Raw genomic sequence first — 20,406 nt, forward strand, 5'->3', positions numbered from 1 at the left:
TTAAGACCGAACATCAATACCAGACCGAGTACTAATGCAAGACCGTCCGGTCATTAACTGAAAACTCCACAGAAGTAGAACTCAGTTAAGACCGAACACTAGAGGAAGACTACCCACACTTAATACCGAACGATCATGAGCGGGTAAGACTCTAAAGAGACCGAACCCTAGTTAATGACCGAGTACCTAACCGAGCAGTCAATAGCGAACACTCAGCTTTGTGCATAATTCTGCAGAACTTCTACAGAATTAAGAACACGATAACATTTACCAAGACGAAACATGTTTCCCAACTTCCAATCTTCCAAACATGAATCATATACCAATGTACATTATTCCAAGGATGTCTAAACCTTTATAAACACTTTCTAAAGGGTCTGCTACCATATTCACGATCCAAAACTGCATAATCATCAACCTAAGGACTCAAATTCAATTCTACTGATTTTTGACACGGTTTGAGTGACTTAGGGATTTTAACAAGTCCTAAATAACTTATCTAAGCTCTTCCCGGTGACCAATTGAACACCTAACCCCAATTCCCCATTTTTACTACTCCACTTCCTCAAACACACTCAAGAACAGCACCATCCACTCAAAGCAGAATAGTTTAACAAGGCACAGGTTATATCATCTCATACAACTATACAATTCACACAATCATTCGATTATATACCCATGCAAGCTTCCAAACAGCATTACACAATAGTACAGTTCAACAACACATCAACCAATTAAATTAACTAGCTCCCCTTACCTCTTAACTGAACCGCACATCTTGACAGAATTAAACTTCTTTACAGTTTTGCTAAGTCGCAAGTGATCCTAAAACAACCTACAGACTTTGGATTGGTTAAAGGAAACCAACCACCGAACCAGAAACAGAATCAGAACCCAAATGAAGAACCGATGAACACAGGCAAAATCAAACAGTGTTTGCATGTACCAGAAATTGCAAAAATTTCAAGAATCAAAGAGAGACAAACTTACCGACTCTAAACATGAAATTGATCGGTGGAAAGGGAAGTCCTTGATCTTAGGATCACCTAGGAAGCTCCTGATCGCCGATCAGGCTAACCACTAGTGAGAAATTTTAAAGAGAAAGAGAAGAAAAGGTAGAGAATAGAGTTTTTAGAGAGATATAATGTACTGATATAATGAGCTTGAGTGTTTTAAAACTTCTATTTATACTGTTAGCTTATTATAACACTAATTGTTCAGTCTTATTATTTTAATACATCTATCTACTCTTAACCGTCTATTTTCTAGTCATTACATCCACCTATATAAGAATAAAGCATTTATCAACTTGCCGTCGTTTTCTACGGTTGATGTTAACTAAAACATGTAATAATCATCGAACTAAGTGTGGTGTACATTAATGACGATATTCTTTTTTTTTCAGCAACCTGGCCAAGATTGAAATTCAGTTGAGGAAAGAAATGCAGTAGAAAATTATAAAAGAAATAAGGACTTCTAACAAAATGAAAATAAAAAATTGGAATTTGCTATTTATATCTTACAAGAAAAAACATCAAAAACAACTATTTAATATTATTATAATTATTATTATGTGGGTGAACCTTTTCTTTCAAACACCTGTCCAATTATTATAACTTCTGAAGATAAAAATAAATTACATTTTTAAACTAGCAGCACCTGATGGAGCCAGCAGTATATGATCCGAGTGTAGCAGAAGTCAAAATAAACTAAATTTTATACTTTCTAAGTTTATTCAAAAAGATGAGTTCTTAAAAGGATTTAAACCAATATAATCAAGCAGTTGAAAGTTCAATCCAAAAAATATTCTCATACGTCAATGTTTTATGTACCGAGAAACAATGAGTTTTGCCTCACTAATTTATTGACTACAACAACAATAATTAGGAGAATTTTACACCTTTTAATAGTACAAGACTTCTTGCATGACAAGAAAAGTTAAATGAGATGGATGGAAATAATCTCATTTGGTAGGGAACTTGCTGCTCACTGATTCATAACTCGGAACGTAGAGAACTGCATATAGTGGGAAGATTCCGTAAGATATAAAGAAATCAAGAACAGTCTTTCAAAAAACAATGAAATATATATACAATCAAGAAGAATTTATAAAAAAAAAGAAAAAAAATTAAATATACCATCTCCATATGATGCCATCGTCAGAGGAGAAGAAATAAGTTTTTGCGAAATTGAAGAAATATCCTTCAAGGTTACTTCGTCCACTGCCTTCAAAAAGTCCTCCACAAGTTTCCTGAATAGGGATAAAAAAATCCTTTAAATAAAGGCACAAACATTTCAAGTATACAAATGCTAGGTACGAATGGCGGCATTCAAAACAAAAACTAATAGCTACCCTCTTATGTATTCTTTTTAATCAAAATTTCAAAACTAAAGGGCGAAAAACCACATTCAACGCATAACTTTCAGTTCCCCATAAAGATGACATTTCGAATCTAAGAATACTCTAGCAATGGCCAAGAGTTGTTTTTTCTATAGATACAACCATGTAAAATACTAATTTTATTTTTTGAAAAGTTCACCTGAGTGTCTTTAAGCATGTAGCTAAGAATTGAATTGCTATAGACTCAGATACTAAAATCCTAAGAATATGAAGTTCAAAAGAGGAAACAAACAAGTATAATGAATATCAATAACGTAATTATTAAGCTTAAATTAGCAGCAAATTTAGACTCATCTTCATGATACATACCTCTCACCATATGTTAAAACTTGTCTTCCTATATCTTCTGAAACAACCATCTAAAAAAGGTTCGGTTTAGAACTGATTAGACGGTAAAAAAAAACATAAAAATAAAAAAATAAAAAACTTTTGCTATTGTAGTTTCATGATAAAACTTTAATTTGAGGTGCATTTACTTACTCTAGATTCCAAATTCATCAAAATTGCAGATTTGGTAGCTTGTTTGGCTCGATCCAGTTGTACCTGTTCAACTACAGATACAGAAAAAGCATACGTATAAAACTACCAATATAGAAGAAATAAAGATGAAACAAATGGAAAAAAGGGGAAGCGGATTGAACTATACTGTTGAGTTTAAAGGAGAAGGTTCCCCCTTAAATTAACTGTAAAGGAGACGGGTGAAAGAATTTATCTCTTTCATTGTGCTTTAATTTCGTAAAAAAATAAATAAATCATCTATGTAATATAAAATATTGAAAAAAATTATATTAAGAAAAAAAAATAATGAAACAACAAACTAATTTTTTAACTAGTACCAAAAGATTTTTCAAACTTTAATTATTTGTTCCTACTCTTTTTCCATTGACCACAGATAACAAAGAAAGGTCAACTTATTTTTTTTAGTTTTTCAATTAAAGCAAATGATTCATTTAATAGAAGTCATTTGTTTGTGATTCATCTAAACAAACAAAAATATTTTATTTTCACTTTTTTCTGTACTTTTATCCATTTCCACTTTATTTCTCTATTTTCTATCTTTCTTGTTTCTTTTCTCTCTATTATATTATACGTCTAATACAACTGAAGCTCAAATAAAGTAGATAATAAGAAGCAAATACTAGTTAAAAGCATAACAACCAACCTTTTCCATGAGTAGCAACAGCAAGAATCTCATTAGCAGTTATATCAATGGCCTTTGATATAAAATCTGAGCTCTGACACAAAGACAAATGGAGTCAGAGTAGTAGATGGCATAGGCAGCCATAAGACAAGGAACAGATCAGATGGATCACATCCATCACACACTCACGCACATATATAAACTCAACGATTCCCAACATTTGGGCCAGTAAATAAGTCTGCATAATTCGAAGTGGGGAATGCTAATTTTGGAATGAAAAAACTGGCAGGAAAAAATGTGAAAAGGTTGAAAATAAACAGCTTCACGTATTCAACAGTGAATAACTTTGGTTTGAATATAATTTTTATTTCAACCTCAACTTTCTACCTTCCTACTTTCTAACTACTAAACAAAGAACAGCTTCGTTCTTGTCACCAGCTTATGCAAAGAGATATGCATAGCAACATGCGTCATATAAGCTGTGCGTATAGATATTTCTATTACTATTTGAGATTCCACACTAATTATTATAAAATATATCTACATAAACATATAGAAACCATGAAATTTTGGTTCTAGAGTTTCATTTCAAGGGTTTAGAAAAAGCACTCTTAATTACTATACATATAAAAATTGACTTACATAAATATTCGTCATTCCAATATATCCAAAAACTCATCATTTCATGATGGACGGGTATTTCAATATATCCAGAAAAACATAATTTCATAAAGCATAGTATTCAAAGGGGCTTAGTGTTGTAAATCGGGTACCGTAAACTACTATTACTAGACATATAAAAATTGATTTACATAAATACCCGGTCTTCAAAAATATCCAAAAACCATTATTTCATAGTGGACAGGTCCTTTAAATATATCCAAAAAATCATGATTTCATAATGGCCAGTATTTGAAGGGGCTTACTGTTGTAACTTGGATACCAAAAATGCCAGTGTCATTATAAATATTGTTGAAGGCTGAAATTGAATGAAATTGTGGATATTGGTTCAGAACATTGAGATCTGCATATCATAAAACCAAGAACGTTAAGGTAATAATCAAAAGAAAAGATGTTAGGGAACTAATTGTATCTAGTAGAAGAAGAAACATTACCCAGCCTAACTGCCTGGCAGTTAGGTAAGTCAGTATAAAAGGGGTGGGTTGGTTGGTGAGAGGGGGAGTCTTTGAGTGTTATTGTTTGGCGGGAACTCTTGTAGTTCTTTGGAGGGAGGTTAAGCTCTCTGGTTACGTTGTAACACCATTCTTACTGATTCTTTTTCAATAAAAGGAGGCTGTATAATTCAGATATATTGTCTTTGTGTGTATTCGAGTGTTTTTCCATAGGTTCTTGATCCAAGAACCTATCATTTGGTCCGACCTGCCGGATCCAAACGAATTGGAGAAAAACGCGAAGATGGAGAATGCGACGGAGGCAAGGCTTGAAGCCATTGAGATTACGATGGAGGGGATGAAGGCTGAATCGACGGCGGTACGAAGGGACCTTCAACAAATAATGAGGATTTTGGGAACGCAAGGCCATCACGGTCCTCAGGCGGAAGGGAGTTCAGAAGATAGCTCCGTCAACGATAATCAGCATAGGGGACCCAGAGTGATTGGAGTGGGCGAAAATGGTGGAAAAGGGGAAGAACAGAAACCGTGGAGGAAGAGGGTAGAGTTACCGACCTTTGAAGGAGAGGAGCCACTCAGTTGGCTCAATCGGGCAGAAAGATTCTTTGACATACAGAAAATAACGGACGACGAAGAAAAGGTGGAACTCGCATATGTGAGCATGGAGGGGAGTGCGGCGTACTGGTTTACGTTTTGGAAAGAGAAGGCTCGAAATCGATCGTGGGATGGCCTGAAGGCGGCCATGATTAATCGCTTTGGGAAAGGATTCAGAGGCACGGTGTTCGAGCGATTGGCCACTCTACGGCAAGAAGGCACAGTGGAAGAATTTGTTCGGAGTTTCGAAACGTTGATGGGGCAGACGAAAGGGGTACCGGAGGAACAGGTGTTAGGGTATTTCTTGGCGGGGTTACGGGAAGACGTGAGGGGACAGGTGCGAATTCAGAATCCTTCTGAATTAATGGAGGCGATGAGGATAGCAAGGGATGTGGAAGACGCGGCGCTGCGAGTTCAAGGATGGCAAGCGAGTGGGTCTAAGACGAACCCATACGTTATGCGACCCATCGGGAATGTGACGCGAACGGAGCCGGTGAGAACTGCGACGACCCAAGTAGTGAAAACGGAGGGTGGAGGAGTCGCGAGAAGAGAGGGAGCGATGGCGGCGAGCAGCTCGATAGGAAGTGTGACCGGAGGCGCCGATAATCGGGAACGGACGGTGCGAAACTTACCGTATCCGGAATTTCTTAAAAGGAGAGAAGAGGGTCGTTGTTTCCGGTGCGGAGGCCCCTTTGCTCCTGGCCACCGATGCTCGGAGAAGAGTCTGCGAGTTTTGCTGTTGGCGGAGGATGAGGATGAGGATGACAGCAAGAATGCACTCAATATTTCATGTTCCCCGACTAAAGAAGGCTGTGGGTGAGAAGAGGGTGCCTCCGTTGGAAGATGGGGCGTTAAAAAAAAAAAAAAAAAAAAAAAAAAAAAAAAAAAAAAAAAAAAAAAGAGCAGTTTTTCAACCTTGGGGACAAGGTTGTTGGGGAAGGGGAGTATTGTTAGGGAACTAATTGTATCTAGTAGAAGAAGAAACATTACCCAGCCTAACTGCCTGGCAGTTAGGTAAGTCAGTATAAAAGGGGTGGGTTGGTTGGTGAGAGGGGGAGTCTTTGAGTGTTATTGTTTGGCGGGAACTCTTGTAGTTCTTTGGAGGGAGGTTAAGCTCTCTGGTTACGTTGTAACACCATTCTTACTGATTCTTTTTCAATAAAAGGAGGCTGTATAATTCAGATATATTGTCTTTGTGTGTATTCGAGTGTTTTTCCATAGGTTCTTGATCCAAGAACCTATCAAAAGAACACAACGTGAAGTGCTTAGTTGCAGAAAAATTGTGGCAATAAAGAAAAGTGAGCACAAAAACTATACATCAAATATTTATTATCATTCTTTGTTCATAGTTTCAACCACAAACTAGGAACATATTGAATATTTTAAGATGACTTACATAGCCGTGAATACATCCCTTTACCAGGACCACCAGCTGAGAATGATCCTCCACCTCCCAATAACATCTATAGTAAGATGACGTAGTACAGTTAAATACAAATTTAAAAAACAAAAATATTATTGAAAATAATAAACATACTAAAGAGACCAGCCGAAATATTTTTAGCCACCTTAAAGTAAGGAAAACAATTTCAAGTTAAGAAAATCAAGTAAATATATAACATCATCAAAACCTGAAGAACAGTCAAAACCATAGCATCCTTCAACTTATGCCAGCCGCCAGGAAGTTCAAATGCTAGAGCAAAATGGGTCCTCTGCTCATTCAAGGAACGTAAGACTTTCAGCCCAAAAATTAAAAACCCGGAGTGTGAACAGAAGCTATATTTTTTGAATTGCATACCCCTGTTTCACTTTGACATCGATAATCACCACCAGTATATACTGATTTTGGCTCCTCTGGACGTGGGACACTTGGTAAATCTGACAGGAGAGGCTCTGCAACGGATAACAATTCCTCATGTTCAACACCAGAAGCAGCAAGTACTATGCGAGGTGCTGTATAGTTCTCCTGATATTTCATAAAAGTTTAAATCTTGTAAGGTAAAGAAAAAACAACTCATAAAAAGAATATACAAATTCTGAAAATTTAGTCAACAATATTTAAAGATTATCTTAGAAGACTTACAGCAACAAACTCCTCCAGAATTGCACCATTCAATCTATTTATGGCTGATTCTGAAGCTAAAAGAGGATTTGCCAAGGCACCAGAAAAACCAGCAGAATGAATGGCTTCCAAAAGCAAGTCTTGAGGATTTTTGGAAGCTTCACCAATCTCAGCCTTAACTTTGAGAAGCTGCAATTAGTAAGGAAAAAATTTTAAGAGGTCATTAGGCATGTAATGTAAACCCTAAGAGCTAACAGATAAAAAAAAAGTCTGCTAACTATTGTCAACTGGCTTTGTAATGTATTTACTATAGAATACGGTTCTAGTAAACTGACTTATCAATCTTCTGACAGTCTCACTGAATTTAATAAGTTAATATATTATGTGAATACAAAGTTTTATGACTATACCAGAAGATAGTTATCAACCTTCTATCTGTCTCATTGAGATTAAGTTTTTTTTCTAAGCATACAATATATTATTTACAAATTGAATATCTAACCATACAGATATTTTTAAGTCTCTGTAGCACAAGCTCAAGCTGCAGTGGCACAATTAGGCAAGATTAAGTTTTCAGAAGATCTACCATTTACCCATTTAAACCGTAGAGAAGTGACTGGGCTATGTGAACTAGTATGAAAAAAAATATTTAGTTTGACAATTAGATTAAGCCAACACAACACGTGTAAGGGGAGACAGGGCCCGGTTCTTCATTTACAACTATTTTATTAACATAATTTTATTTATGAGTAACCATCAGCTTAGCGCTTACTAGAGTATATAAATTATTACACATGTTTCATATTATTAGGTTGCCTGCTTTTCAAATTTCCTGTCTAAATATATTGGAAGAAATCCAGAAAGTATAAACAACAATGTAGAAAGTACCTGCTCGTTAACTTCCCAATCAAGAAATGCAGGATTCCTCACACAATCAACAAGAAGTTCCACCATTTCAGGAACATATGTCTTCAAAGCATCAAAAGTGTAACCCATCTGTTCTCTAGAAGCTGAGGCCTGCACATTGCCACCAATTGCCTCTACTTCTCGAACCACACGAAAGTGACTACGGTTTCTAGTGGTCTTGAAAGCCATTCGTTCGAGCAAATGTGTAGCCCCAAAACTTATTGGACTCTCATATATTGAACCACAGTTTACGTATAAACCTATTGATGCTGTGGGAGTCTGAAGAACAGAGAATTGAGATCAATTTAGTTAAAGTTTAGACATCTTACATGTGCGTGTAGATGGATAAATATACAAGTTAAACGATATAAAATCAATCATTCATACCGCGGATGTTTCAGAGGCCACTTTGACTCCATTTGGGAGTGTAGTAATAATAGTTTTACCCGGTGCAACATAATCTGGCAATGGAGGAGAAAGTATAACACCTGGAAGCGGAAAATCAAGAGGTGTAGCAGAACTGGATCGATCGCCCGTGAGCCATCCAAACAAACCACCCAAACCAGAAGAGGATTGTTTGGTGGCAACAGAACTTGAACTTGAACTTGCAAATCTGACAGGCAACCTGCTGCACGAACGGGCCTATCAAAAATCAAGACTATCAGACAATCACTTCAAACCAAGCTCATTATCTAAAACTTTCAGGCACGATAAATCAAGTGAATAAAGTTTAACCAAAAGACAAACGAATCATAGGAAAATGCTGTGAGAAAAATATAAATTGTTTGAGATTTTTCGCCACGAGCCAAAGCAATTAACAGGAATTCCGCACACATAGACAAGTGAATTTAAATCCTAATTCAGTAGTTATTAAACAAAGAACTACAATCGAGGGACTAGTCAATGGAATAAAAAATATCAGCTTCGATTTAGTTCGTAATTTAAAGTAAATGCATGTAAGGGTGAGATCTAGGGCATGATAATAATAATAATAACAGTTAACATTTGAAAGGGAAGGAGATGAAAGATACGAACCCTAATGGTCCTGAGGCGTGAAGCAACGTTCCTGTACATGACTGATCAACAGTTCAAAACCACCTGATTATTTGATTCTGTTAGGCTTTAGAGTTAGAGAACAGAAACAACTTGATCGAGGTTTTGGGAGACGGAGTTTCAGTATCTGCTATACGCTTTTGAACAATGGGCCGTAGACAGAAACAAGCCCATAATGTGATTATGTTACACAGGTTGTCTTCAAACACAAGCATTACTTCAGAGATCATCCTTAGGCATAGTAATATAGTAAATGTACAAATTTAATATGAAAAACAAACTATTTTATTTATAAAAACATTTGATATAGTTTTAATCATAAAAATGAAAAGGAAAAAAATAATTACTATAAATAATTATTATATATTTATTCTTTTATTTTTATAAGTTATACCATGGGATTATCCCGTTTAATGTACATAATGGTTTTTTAATTTTAACTTTTCAATAAACTATTTTACTTGTAATAAAAAAAAAATTCTACGCAGTAGTAAATAAAGTATCAATTACAAAATTAACCAAGAAGACTAAATGTTACATGTGCATTCTTGTTTCAAGCACATTTACCAACTTGTTTGAGGGTAAACATGCTACTCACATCATAAATAGACTTTATACTCATCTTTTACGTTTTCAAACTCTTTAAGAACTAGTCTATGATCATGGCCCTTAATTTTTCTTGTTACGTGTTTTTGGATGTCTAACGTATGCTACCATAATCACTTTCAGAAGAACAAAATTTGACAAAAATATCTTTAAATCCATTTTCTTAGGTTTCAAACATGTAACCAAAGGCTACATTTTGTATGATCTAAGCAGCAAATCATGTTTTATTTCTCAAAATGTTATTTTCTATGAACAAAATTTCCTTATGCCAACAAACTTATGCATTTTTTGAACATAGACATCATGAGTGATATTATTGATAATACCAAATTTGATTTTCCTCTTACTTTTGAAAGTAAACATCCTATCATTTCAAACAATTTTTTTACAAAATCATGATCAAATTGTTTTCATTGAAAATATTAAATCTTATCCTCATGATTCTCTGAAAGTCATTGAATTTAATACAAGGATTTATGCTAGAAATAAAAAGTCTTTTTCATACTTATCTAATTACTGTACCACTGTCTCATCACATTTTACTTATATATCATGTCTTATCCTTTACAATCTTATTTTTCTTAATCAAAATGCTCACTTTCTCATATTGATTTATATTTATTTACTTATGGTATATCTCACTACAACTTTCAAAGAGACTAGTCAATCAATTGATATACATAATAAATACTAGATTAGACATTAGTTTTATTATGCAACAAATAAGTTAGTTTATATCCAAGCCACACAATTATCACATGCAAGTTGCTTTATGCATTCTCAAGTAATTCAAGATGCGCCTAGTACAGGAATATTTTACCCATTTCAAAATTCCAACAAAATCCAAGCCTTAGTCACTATTGCTTGCAAACTGAAATGACTCAAATATATTACTAATGATTTATCTCTGGATATTGCTTTGTCTTTTCCTACTTTTAGTGACAACCAAACTACTATTAAGTTGGTAAAAAAATCTTACATTTGATGAACAAAACACATCAAAGTAGACTGTCACTTTGTCCATACTAAAATTCTTGAAGGTATCATTGTCTTGTCTAATGTTTTTTCTACACACCCACTTATTGATATGTTCACTAAATTCTTATATCTGACTGTTTTTTAAGATAATATTTTTAAGTTAGGTTTAAAAGACCTTCTTCACAACTTCCTTACGAGGAGTATTAGAGATAACATTATACTATATGATAAAATTGTTGCCTTTTTGTTGATTTTTTATTAAAGAATAAATTTTCTATTTTTTCTTAGTTCTATATAACCAACTAAGTTTTTACTCACTGAGTTATGAGACGTCTCAAACATTAAAAATAAGGTGAAAGATCTTTTGTCAATTTGGAATCATTTAATACTTTTAGAATTTTTTTCATCATTTCCTCTCTTCCTAGTGTGAAGTGACCATAAACGTGAAGGTGGGAAGGCTTTGTTAATAAGATATAATTTTATATTTTCATGATTTATTCTCTTATCTCACGTTTGTTGTTTATGAAATTTAGATGATACAAACAAATTTAACACTAATAAAACACAAATCAAATTATATAAGATTGGCACAATTCTAATCTAAATTTAAAACAATAAATTTGTACTTTTTATATGTTATTCAAAATTTTTTCATTTTAGTAATCTAAAATTTAAACACAATCTTAAATTTTCTAATTAATAAAATTATTTATAAACAATCCAAGTTATCTCAATTTACGAGTATAAAAAAATTGATATTCATTTTGTATATAAAGACAAATGAACTTTTACGAAACATTTATTTAGCTGTCTTTGAAATCAAAAATAACTAATATTCTTATCATAGTTCTTGTATATTTTGTTCTTTTCCTACTTATATATTTCTTTTTTTTTTCTTTTCTTTGTCAAAGAAGGCTTATAGTCTGGTCCATACAAACAAATTAAATTGAAAGGTAATAATGACTCCTAAAAGAACGGTGCCTCCCCTACACACCTTTTCTATGACTGCACTAATATTCAGTATAATTTCTTTTGACTGATCCAAACAATTTTTTATTACACTTAACAAATGCACTGTAAAAATTGTGAAAGGTTTCTGGAATTTTGTATATAAATATTCTTATTTTATTTATCTAAAAAATATATTCTATAAATGGTTTGATTGGCTATCATTGAGAAGCAAGAGGCAGATTATAAGAGTCAACAATTTTGTAATATTCTCTAAACTGTTTAATATTCTTTAAAATTTTAATGTATTTATACATATACTATTTAGTAAACTTAAAAAAATTTAATCAGTTAAATATATTTACTATCTAAACTTTCTATTTTTATACTATTACATTAATTTAGAAAACCCCGCCCAGGAACCGGCGGGGAAGAAAAGACAAATTGGTTCAGGATCAGTCCGTCCTGTATAGTACAGTAGTAAGATTGAAATCTTTATAGATTCCGTAAAATTTTACTCAAAATTAATTTTTATTTTTACATTAGTTATTTGTAATAATTTAAAAAGTATTAAAAAAACATTTTTTAATATGTTAGGAATACCAAGTTGTAATACAAGAAAACACACATAATTTTTTACACTCATTTGATATTACATTTCTTTGTCTTTTCTTTTTTCTTTTAAACTTTCACAATTTTAAGACCAATTTATCTTTGTTAAGTGTATCAAATAAATATCAATGTGTATCATATTATTTTTACTTAAAAAAAAAAATGATACTTTAACACATATTCATTCGTTAAGAGTAAACTAATTCAATTTTACAAAATAACGGATAAAACAATATATTAAACTTTAAGTTGAAGTTAATATTACAAAACTTATTTATAAAGTGAAATTTACGTTGTTTCGGTGTACATTTTAAAATATCTTACTACATAACATACGTCTATAGTATATATCTAATTTACGTGAGATTTAAAAAAAATATTTTATAAAAACTTCAAAAGACAACAAATACTGTAAATATGTGAAGAAATTTGTGTAATGAATATTTTGGGTGATTTGTGTAATGTTGTGTGTAAAAGTTAGTGTGTTGAATTTAGTTGAATGGTGGGAAGTTCTCCGAAAGATGAAGCTGTTGGACTCTATACCATTTGCATCTCTGCGTCAAAGCGTAGACTTTGGAAAGCATTTGAGTTTCTCTTTTTGCTTTTCAACCGTGAAATCACGAACTTGCTAAACCAAAAGCTGCCCTAAGTTTCGGGGAACCCCTTTTGGAGGGCACTCTCTATATTCATTCCTTATTTATTGTATTTCTGTTTCGTTATTATCACTCGTTCCTTCCTTCCTTCCTTCCTTCCTTCCTTCCACATTTTGCATTGGTGAAGCACCACACCCTTTACTATAAATAAGCAACACCACCTTTCTCTGATCCACCTTAATTCCACGCATCATTTTCTTTCCTCAATCACAATAACACAACCTCTTTTCGCCTCTCTCCCTAACGTTACAACAACATCATGGGTTCCTCACCGAATTCAAAGCCTAAGATCGTTAGAGGCACCGCAGGTTATGTCTTGGAAGATGTTCCACATATGGCTGATTACATCCCTGACTTGCCAGTACGTCGTCGTTCACCACTTTTTACCTTTCTCCTACGCCCTCTCAAAAAGTGCTTCTTCTCCACCGCATAGCCTTTTTCTCTTTCTCTTCATCTCTCTTTGTAACTTTATCTACTTAATTACTCCATTAATGTATCATTTTTCTGTAACTCTCTCGCAGACATATACTAATCCTTTGCAGATCAATCCTGCTTACTCAGTTGTCAAGTAAGTTTCATATCGATGTGAAAAATAAGTTTATCTCTTCTTTCTTCTACTTTTTTTTTTTTTTTGCTTTTTCTTATTATGCTTGTTTACGCTTACTTTTTGTCTCACAATTTTAATTTACTTGCCACTTCTCAGACAGTATTTCGTTCACGTCGATGATAGTGTTCCGCAGAAGGTTAGATTTTATTATGTTATATATTGTTTTTTCCGGTGAATTTTCCTTCTCCTTTTTTGGATGATTTTATCACGCATTAACCAAAGGGGCTCTGATTTGAACATATTATGTCTCGGGAATCTTATAAATAATATTCTTATTATAATAATAATATAATAATAATAAACTAAACCTGTGTCTTTATGAGTACACGTATATCTCGAGAATTCACGATTTCTCCGAATACGAAACGTCATCGGATCCTAGTTATCGAAAGGAAAAAACAGAAAAGAAAAGTAACCACCTTGTAAATAGAGTATAAAACGCATCTCGTATCTAATTCACGTTTTCTCCATGCTAGTAATGGACATCATGGGATCACGGTTGGACTGGTTTAAATTGAATTGGAAAATGATAGCACGAGAGATTCTGGTACAAGTTGGTTGTTGCAATTTAACACCGGTGCATTACTTTATGTCATGACAGATAATCGCTAATAAAGATAGTCCAAGAGGTGTACATTTTCGGCGTGCCGGACCTCGTCAAAAGGTATGTTTTGGTGTGTGTGGCTTTATCTTTGGAGGTGCCATTTTTGTATTTATGAGCGTATGATGGTGGATATCCAGGTGTATTTCGACTCAGATGATGTTCAGGCTGCAATTGTGACATGTGGTGGTCTATGTCCTGGGCTAAACACCGTGATTAGGGAACTAGTATGTGCACTATATCACATGTATGGTGTCAAGAAAATTTTGGGAATCAATGTAAGTGTAATAGTTTTGATGATATTCCAAACAAACTCATTTTCTCCTGTTGATTAGAAAGGCAACGAATGTAAATTCAAATGCACTCCTGAATTCTGATAGAACAAATTTACAATAATTCTAATCGTTTGATTTGTATTAGTCTCGTTAACTGAAAAATACTGTGATTTGAAGGGAGGATACAAGGGTTTCTATGCTCACAATACTATAGCTCTAACTCCTAAAAGCGTGAATGATATACACAAGCGTGGGGGAACTATCCTTGGTTCATCAAGAGGTGGACATGACACCACTAAGATAGTTGACAGTATTCAAGATCGGGGAATTAATCAGGTATGTGCCTCATTCTCTCTATTACGACATATATAACTTCACTTTGAATCTAGTAATATCAGTCTAATAATTCGAGCAATTTCAGGTTTACATAATTGGGGGAGATGGTACTCAGAGAGGTGCAGATAGGATTTTTGAGGTATATACACCTTGAATGATAAGGATATTACACTATTGAATGTTGATATTTTACATTTGACATTTGACATCTGTGATTATGAAATTGATTTCATGAAAGTAGCAATTTATTAACAACGCATCCTGATTATCCGCGCAGGAAATTAGAAGGCGACATCTTAAAGTTGCAGTTGTAGGAATCCCGAAAACCATAGATAATGACATCCCGGTATATCTCTTGGTGGATAGCAACTCTTGTAGTTATTTCTCTGAATCCATTAGCATCATTAACTTGTAAAATTGTTTTATGTTGTCTCTTGCTCAATAGGTTATTGATAAGTCCTTCGGCTTTGACACAGCTGTTGAGGAGGCTCAACGCGCTATAAATGCAGCACATGTTGAGGCTGAAAGTGGTGAAAATGGCATAGGTGTTGTCAAGCTGATGGGCCGGTATAGCGGTAAGAGTCTTGTAGATTGGCATGGGATATAACGTACCATTTAAGTTCTTTTCTTGATGTAATAATTATCAAATCCAACTTCCCGTTCGTGTATGCTTTATTGTGGATTCATGGTGCAGGGTTTATTGCAATGTATGCTACTCTGGCCAGTAGGGATGTGGACTGTTGCTTGATTCCAGAGTCACCCTTCCACCTTGAAGGTCCAGGAGGACTTTTTGAGTTTGTAGAGAGAAGACTGAAAGAAAATGGCCACATGGTTATTGTGATTGCTGAAGGGGCAGGACAGGAACTTGTTTCTGAGAGCATGCAATCCTTGCAGAAACAGGATGCTTCTGGCAACAAACTTCTCCAAGATGTCGGGCTATGGATATCCCAAAAGATAAAGGTGTCGATTGTTTTCTATTCTGGATATCTCAAATGTGACTTTTGACTACGTTATCCTCTTGATTCTTCTTTATTTCAGATTCTGATTTGGCTAAGTTTGAAACAAAGTTCAGATTTTGGTTTTCAATTGATGATTGATTTCTTTGTGAAACCTTGAAAAAGTTGTTCTAAAGAATGACTCCCATTTGCATTTGGTTTATGAGAATCTCAAAAAGTGACAGTCTTGAAGGATCTCGTGGGGGACACATGATCCCTGATGGATGTGTACTGTGACAAAAATATGCTTTACTTCTCATAGACAGCTATTTTATAACTGAAGAAATTATTTATGCAGATGTTCTCCACCGCTTATATTAAGCATGTTGAATCTTTGATCTTGCAGGAACATTTTTCCAGGCTGAAGATAATGCACATAAATCTGAAATATATAGGTTTGCGAACATAAAAACTAAATACCTATATATGCATGTGTATATGTTTGTGCAAGAATATTTATGTATGCATACTAAAAGGAGGAAATACCAAACATTGCACAATTTTTTACTGTGGCAGATCCAACATATATGATCCGTGCTGTTCCAAGCAATGCTTCTGACAACGTGTACTGCACTCTTCTTGCTCAAAGTGCTGTTCATGGAGCCATGGCCGGTTACACTGGCTTTACCAGTGGGCTTGTCAATGGAAGGCAAACGTACATACCCTTTTATGTGAGTTGTGCTTCTGCAGCATAGATATGATTAATTTCTTAAAAACATAATGAATTTATTAAACTTTTCCATAAAGCTAGTTTTGAAGAGAATTAACTTGTAATGCAGAGAATCATCGAGGGCCAGAACAAAGTAGTGATAACTGATAGAATGTGGGCAAGGCTTTTGTCTTCAACAAATCAACCCAGCTTTACGGTTTCCAAGATTGCCGCTGAAGAAAAGAGGGAAGAGGAACCAACCGGGGAGCAGCAGTAAGACCATTCGTTCAAATAACCATTTGGCTCAGAAAGAAGTCAACAACATTTTTCACCTGCTATGTACATCATGTTACTATATTCGTTTCCTGTTTCATATCTTGCATTGTAAGTAGAACATATTTGAGTTTTCTTTTTCCTCTTCCATGTCCAAAAAAAGATGGCCGTGGAAAGCTTGAATATATTCATTGTATTATTCTTTTATTATGCATTGTAATTAGTATATATCCTAAGTCTCAACGAATAATGTGGTGGTTATTTTTACAAGTAGTTCATATACGCGTGCGTTGAATGCTTCAACGTTGAACCTTGAACATGCGGTGAATCTATGTAGTATTGGGTAAACGGGTTGAAAAGAGAAACTCAAAAGCTTTAATATTCTTTTATTCACTTTGGAAAAATAACTCGATGGTCTTTGAATGTTTTGTAATTGTTTAGGTCGCCGATGTGGACTAAAAGTTGTTTATTTCTAAATTAGCAGATGAAAATAATCACTTTTAATTACGAGAGATTAAAATAATCACTTTTAATTATAAGAGATTAAAAGTAGATATTAGAAACCGTGTAAACTGATAACATTTATAGAACCCCTTTGTCAAGTAAATTACCAACACCAATTTCCACAAGAATTCAATGTATGTTCATAGTTCAACTATCATCATCATCATGATCATGACTTTCAAGATTGAGTTTTGTTTACATTACATTTGTCTTTGCTACAAAAGTCAATTTGTAAGCACTTTGAATGAAAGATTGATAGTTCAAGAAGGATGTTGTTGTAGTCAAGGTAGAGAAAATAGGCTTATTAAGAGGATTTATGTTTACCTAATTTCATTTTACGTTAGTTGACCAATTAAATTTCTTCAATTTAGAATACGATGTTCCATTAGAAATATTCCTATTTGAATTAGAAATGTCAGGGTGATTCTGATAAGCTTTTACTATATCTAAAATTATAACTCGAGATTTTGATTAAGGAAAATAAATTATCTATTAGTTGTTAAGTTTATTTACCGACTATATATAATTGATTTAGCATTTGAAGGAGAAGATTCAATAGTTTTTACGAAATAGTATTCCATGTGAATTTTTATAGAGTAACTTCATTGAGTAGCTTCAGATATATATAGTGAATCATAAGATTAACATATAAATCTGATATGACATTAAAATTAAAATTCAAGTTTTTTCAATAAGTTTCTGAGAATAAATAATTATTAATTTTTTATATCAGAAATATACATATACATACTTATACAAACAACTAAATAAAATAGTGATGAGAATGCGAAAATCATAAAACTTTTATATTAAAATAAAAATTGCAAAAATAGAAAAATCGACAAAAATAAAATTACTTTGTGGATTAAATTTCTCCAATAGATTAATATTTCGTGAGAAGAAAAAAGAGAAAGATTAATGCATTAGGTGAGTGTGTTTGTCAAAAACCGTTGGAATGGGTATCAGATTCGTGTTAATGGTGAACAAGCAAGGACAGACTCGCCTTGCACAGTATTATGAGTATCTCACTCTGGAAGAAAGGCGAACCCTGGAAGGCGAAATTGTTCGGAAATGCCTCGCCCGTAGTGATTACCAGGTATGTTCTTGTTTCCTTCTCTCTTTTCTGCGTTTTCATGCATCTTAAGATCACATGTAATTTAACAATATGACAATTTCTTTAACAATTTTCTTAGTTTTTAGGATTCAATCGCTTCGATTGGCAATGTAATGGATGTCAATTAACAAGAAATCATGTTTGCAATAATGTATGTATTATTTATTCTGATTAGTTACATTCAATGGTATTTTGATGTGTTAATATAAAGATTTTATATTCAGAAATATTACAAGTATATTTAGCTTTATGGGTTACTATATGTTATTGTCACTATGACTTTAGTTTTACTTTCTTACATGTTTCATCTGTACAATTGATTTACATAGTTGTTGTAGCTGATGCATTTTCGTTATGGACAGTGTTCATTTGTTGAGCATCGCAACTATAAAATTGTGTATAGACGCTATGCATCCTTGTTTTTCCTGGTTGGAGTCGATAATGCCGAGGTAAATCAAGTTATTTTTTAGTATTTTCCATTCTGAATTGATTCAAACAAGGTTTAAAGATGTTCTTTCTTACAAGTGCTCGTGGCTTCAACAAAGTTAAAACGTATAAATTTTGGTATATAAATATGATATCATCTGGAAACCTGCTTCTATTAGATTGTTCATTATTCCTTCTGTGAATGATTTTGCAGAACGAGCTTGCAATTTTGGAGTTTATACATCTTTTGGTCGAAACAATGGATCGACACTTTGGCAATGTGGTAAGTACCGCTGGAATTGGAGATTTACGTTTTTTCTCTCCCTGCCATACTTTCCAAATGTATTTTCTTCCTTCCATTTCCTGATTTTAGCTTCCACATTTCTTGTCTGCACTTAAATTTGCAGTGTGAACTAGATATCATGTTTCATTTAGAGAAGGTTCATTTTATGTTGGAGGAAATGGTCATGAATGGTTGCATTGTGGAGACAAACAAAGCAAGTATCCTGACTCCAATTCAACTTGTGGATAAAAATTCATAAGAGAAACAAAAGAAGCACTCCTGGTAATTTTTATATTAATATTGGTTCTTTTGCAATTATTTTAAGCGTACAATAAAGTGAATTACAATAGTTAATCTCCAAATTTCTTTATCTATAAAAACAACAATTTTTTTTTTTCATGTTGGTTTTCTCCCTCCTTGATTGTAATGAATTGACTGTTGATCATGTTCTCAAAGGGTCAAAAACACTTGAATGGTACTTAATGTAATCAATACTCTGAATTCAGAAGTTGCTTACTTGCTAACCGAAAGTCGGATGGAATTGTCTTTACAGTTTAAGTTTCATATACTTATACAAGATAAATTCAAGCTGAAACTTTTATTTGTTTTAATCAATAAAGCAGCTTCATACATATTTTTTTCCAAGTAATTGGTTTGCCTCAACTATTATACATCACTATGTGACGTCAAAAGCACCCGACTTCTTATTACAATATGTTAATGTAATTTTATCGTAACACGCGCGGTCACACACATATATATAGAGAGATTGGAATTTCCTCGAGCCAAAACAATGTGCATGTGCACTATCGTGTTTGATGATTTATATTCCTTGACGACCGCAAAATGTGTTCCACAAGTTTGTGACATTTTGTATATAGAGAATAGAAAGTTTCCCTAACTTGGCTTGGTACATTTAATGTAAATCATGATTAATTGTATTTTTAAAGACTATGCTAAGTACACATTGAATGTAAATGAAGTGAATGAGAAGGCTGTAAGCTCTAACATACATGTCTGTTATTCCAACCCAATACTTGTGTGATCATATATTAAAAGAGAAATGTTAGAAACATTTTCACCAGTAATTTATTAAAAATCAAGAAACTTGATAAATCTTATCTTAGAAAAACGTCTTTGATGTGGATGATACACAATGCTATTGACTTTTTGCTCTATCCTGAGATTATGTTTCCTTGTTTCTCATCATATGTCCGCTTCTCCTAATAAACTGTCAGTTGTTGAATGGATAATTTTTG

General features: G+C 33.6%; 3 protein-coding genes across 3 annotated transcripts; 2 read left to right on the plus strand and 1 right to left on the minus strand.

The window, feature by feature from the left end:
* Nucleotides 1-1,783: 1,783 nt before the first annotated feature.
* On the minus strand, nucleotides 1,784-9,430 carry LOC124820240 (mitochondrial-processing peptidase subunit alpha-like). The gene is made up of 13 exons (XM_047291901.2): nucleotides 9,270-9,430; nucleotides 8,622-8,876; nucleotides 8,217-8,513; nucleotides 7,350-7,517; nucleotides 7,065-7,232; nucleotides 6,898-6,978; nucleotides 6,663-6,729; nucleotides 4,469-4,566; nucleotides 3,564-3,636; nucleotides 2,882-2,952; nucleotides 2,711-2,760; nucleotides 2,139-2,251; nucleotides 1,784-2,016 (listed from the first exon to the last, which is right to left on the minus strand). The coding sequence occupies exons 1-13, from the start codon at nucleotides 9,306-9,308 to the stop codon at nucleotides 1,964-1,966; spliced, it is 1,533 nt and encodes a 510-aa protein (XP_047147857.2). The 5' UTR covers nucleotides 9,309-9,430; the 3' UTR covers nucleotides 1,784-1,963.
* A 3,573-nt stretch (nucleotides 9,431-13,003) lies between these two features.
* On the plus strand, nucleotides 13,004-17,048 carry LOC124820241 (ATP-dependent 6-phosphofructokinase 7-like). The gene is made up of 13 exons (XM_047291903.2): nucleotides 13,004-13,445; nucleotides 13,606-13,652; nucleotides 13,788-13,827; nucleotides 14,293-14,355; nucleotides 14,433-14,570; nucleotides 14,745-14,903; nucleotides 14,989-15,042; nucleotides 15,181-15,249; nucleotides 15,349-15,478; nucleotides 15,598-15,863; nucleotides 16,245-16,293; nucleotides 16,415-16,569; nucleotides 16,678-17,048. Exons 1-13 carry the CDS (start codon nucleotides 13,344-13,346, stop codon nucleotides 16,822-16,824), a joined length of 1,419 nt encoding a protein of 472 aa, XP_047147859.2. The 5' UTR covers nucleotides 13,004-13,343; the 3' UTR covers nucleotides 16,825-17,048.
* Nucleotides 17,049-18,233: 1,185 nt separating this feature from the next.
* On the plus strand, nucleotides 18,234-19,675 carry LOC124820245 (AP-4 complex subunit sigma-like). The gene is made up of 4 exons (XM_047291908.2): nucleotides 18,234-18,420; nucleotides 18,801-18,887; nucleotides 19,079-19,147; nucleotides 19,272-19,675. The coding sequence occupies exons 1-4, from the start codon at nucleotides 18,280-18,282 to the stop codon at nucleotides 19,404-19,406; spliced, it is 432 nt and encodes a 143-aa protein (XP_047147864.1). The 5' UTR covers nucleotides 18,234-18,279; the 3' UTR covers nucleotides 19,407-19,675.
* The last annotated feature ends 731 nt before the right edge of the window (nucleotides 19,676-20,406 follow it).

This window comes from Vigna umbellata, chromosome 1 (assembly GCF_029865625.1).
Source record: "Vigna umbellata cultivar VRB3 chromosome 1, Vumbellata_1.0, whole genome shotgun sequence".
Classification (NCBI taxonomy): Eukaryota; Viridiplantae; Streptophyta; class Magnoliopsida; order Fabales; family Fabaceae; genus Vigna; species Vigna umbellata.

Bases quoted from the DNA above. Each gene is read 5' to 3' on its own strand.
- LOC124820245 (XM_047291908.2), top strand. From the start codon at position 18,280: ATGGGTATCAGATTCGTGTTAATGGTGAACAAGCAAGGACAGACTCGC. The intron at 18,421-18,800 runs GTATGTTCTTGT...CGTTATGGACAG, and splicing joins TCGCCCGTAGTGATTACCAG to TGTTCATTTGTTGAGCATCG. The intron at 19,148-19,271 runs GTAAGTACCGCT...TTAAATTTGCAG, and splicing joins ATCGACACTTTGGCAATGTG to TGTGAACTAGATATCATGTT.
- LOC124820241 (XM_047291903.2), top strand. From the start codon at position 13,344: ATGGGTTCCTCACCGAATTCAAAGCCTAAGATCGTTAGAGGCACCGCA. The intron at 13,828-14,292 runs GTTAGATTTTAT...ATGTCATGACAG, and splicing joins ATGATAGTGTTCCGCAGAAG to ATAATCGCTAATAAAGATAG. The intron at 14,356-14,432 runs GTATGTTTTGGT...GTGGATATCCAG, and splicing joins GTGCCGGACCTCGTCAAAAG to GTGTATTTCGACTCAGATGA.
- LOC124820240 (XM_047291901.2), bottom strand. From the start codon at position 9,308: ATGTACAGGAACGTTGCTTCACGCCTCAGGACCATTAGG. The intron at 8,514-8,621 runs GTATGAATGATT...TCTGTTCTTCAG, and splicing joins TGGCCTCTGAAACATCCGCG to ACTCCCACAGCATCAATAGG. The intron at 4,567-6,662 runs GTAAGTCATCTT...TATGATATGCAG, and splicing joins AGGGATGTATTCACGGCTAT to ATCTCAATGTTCTGAACCAA.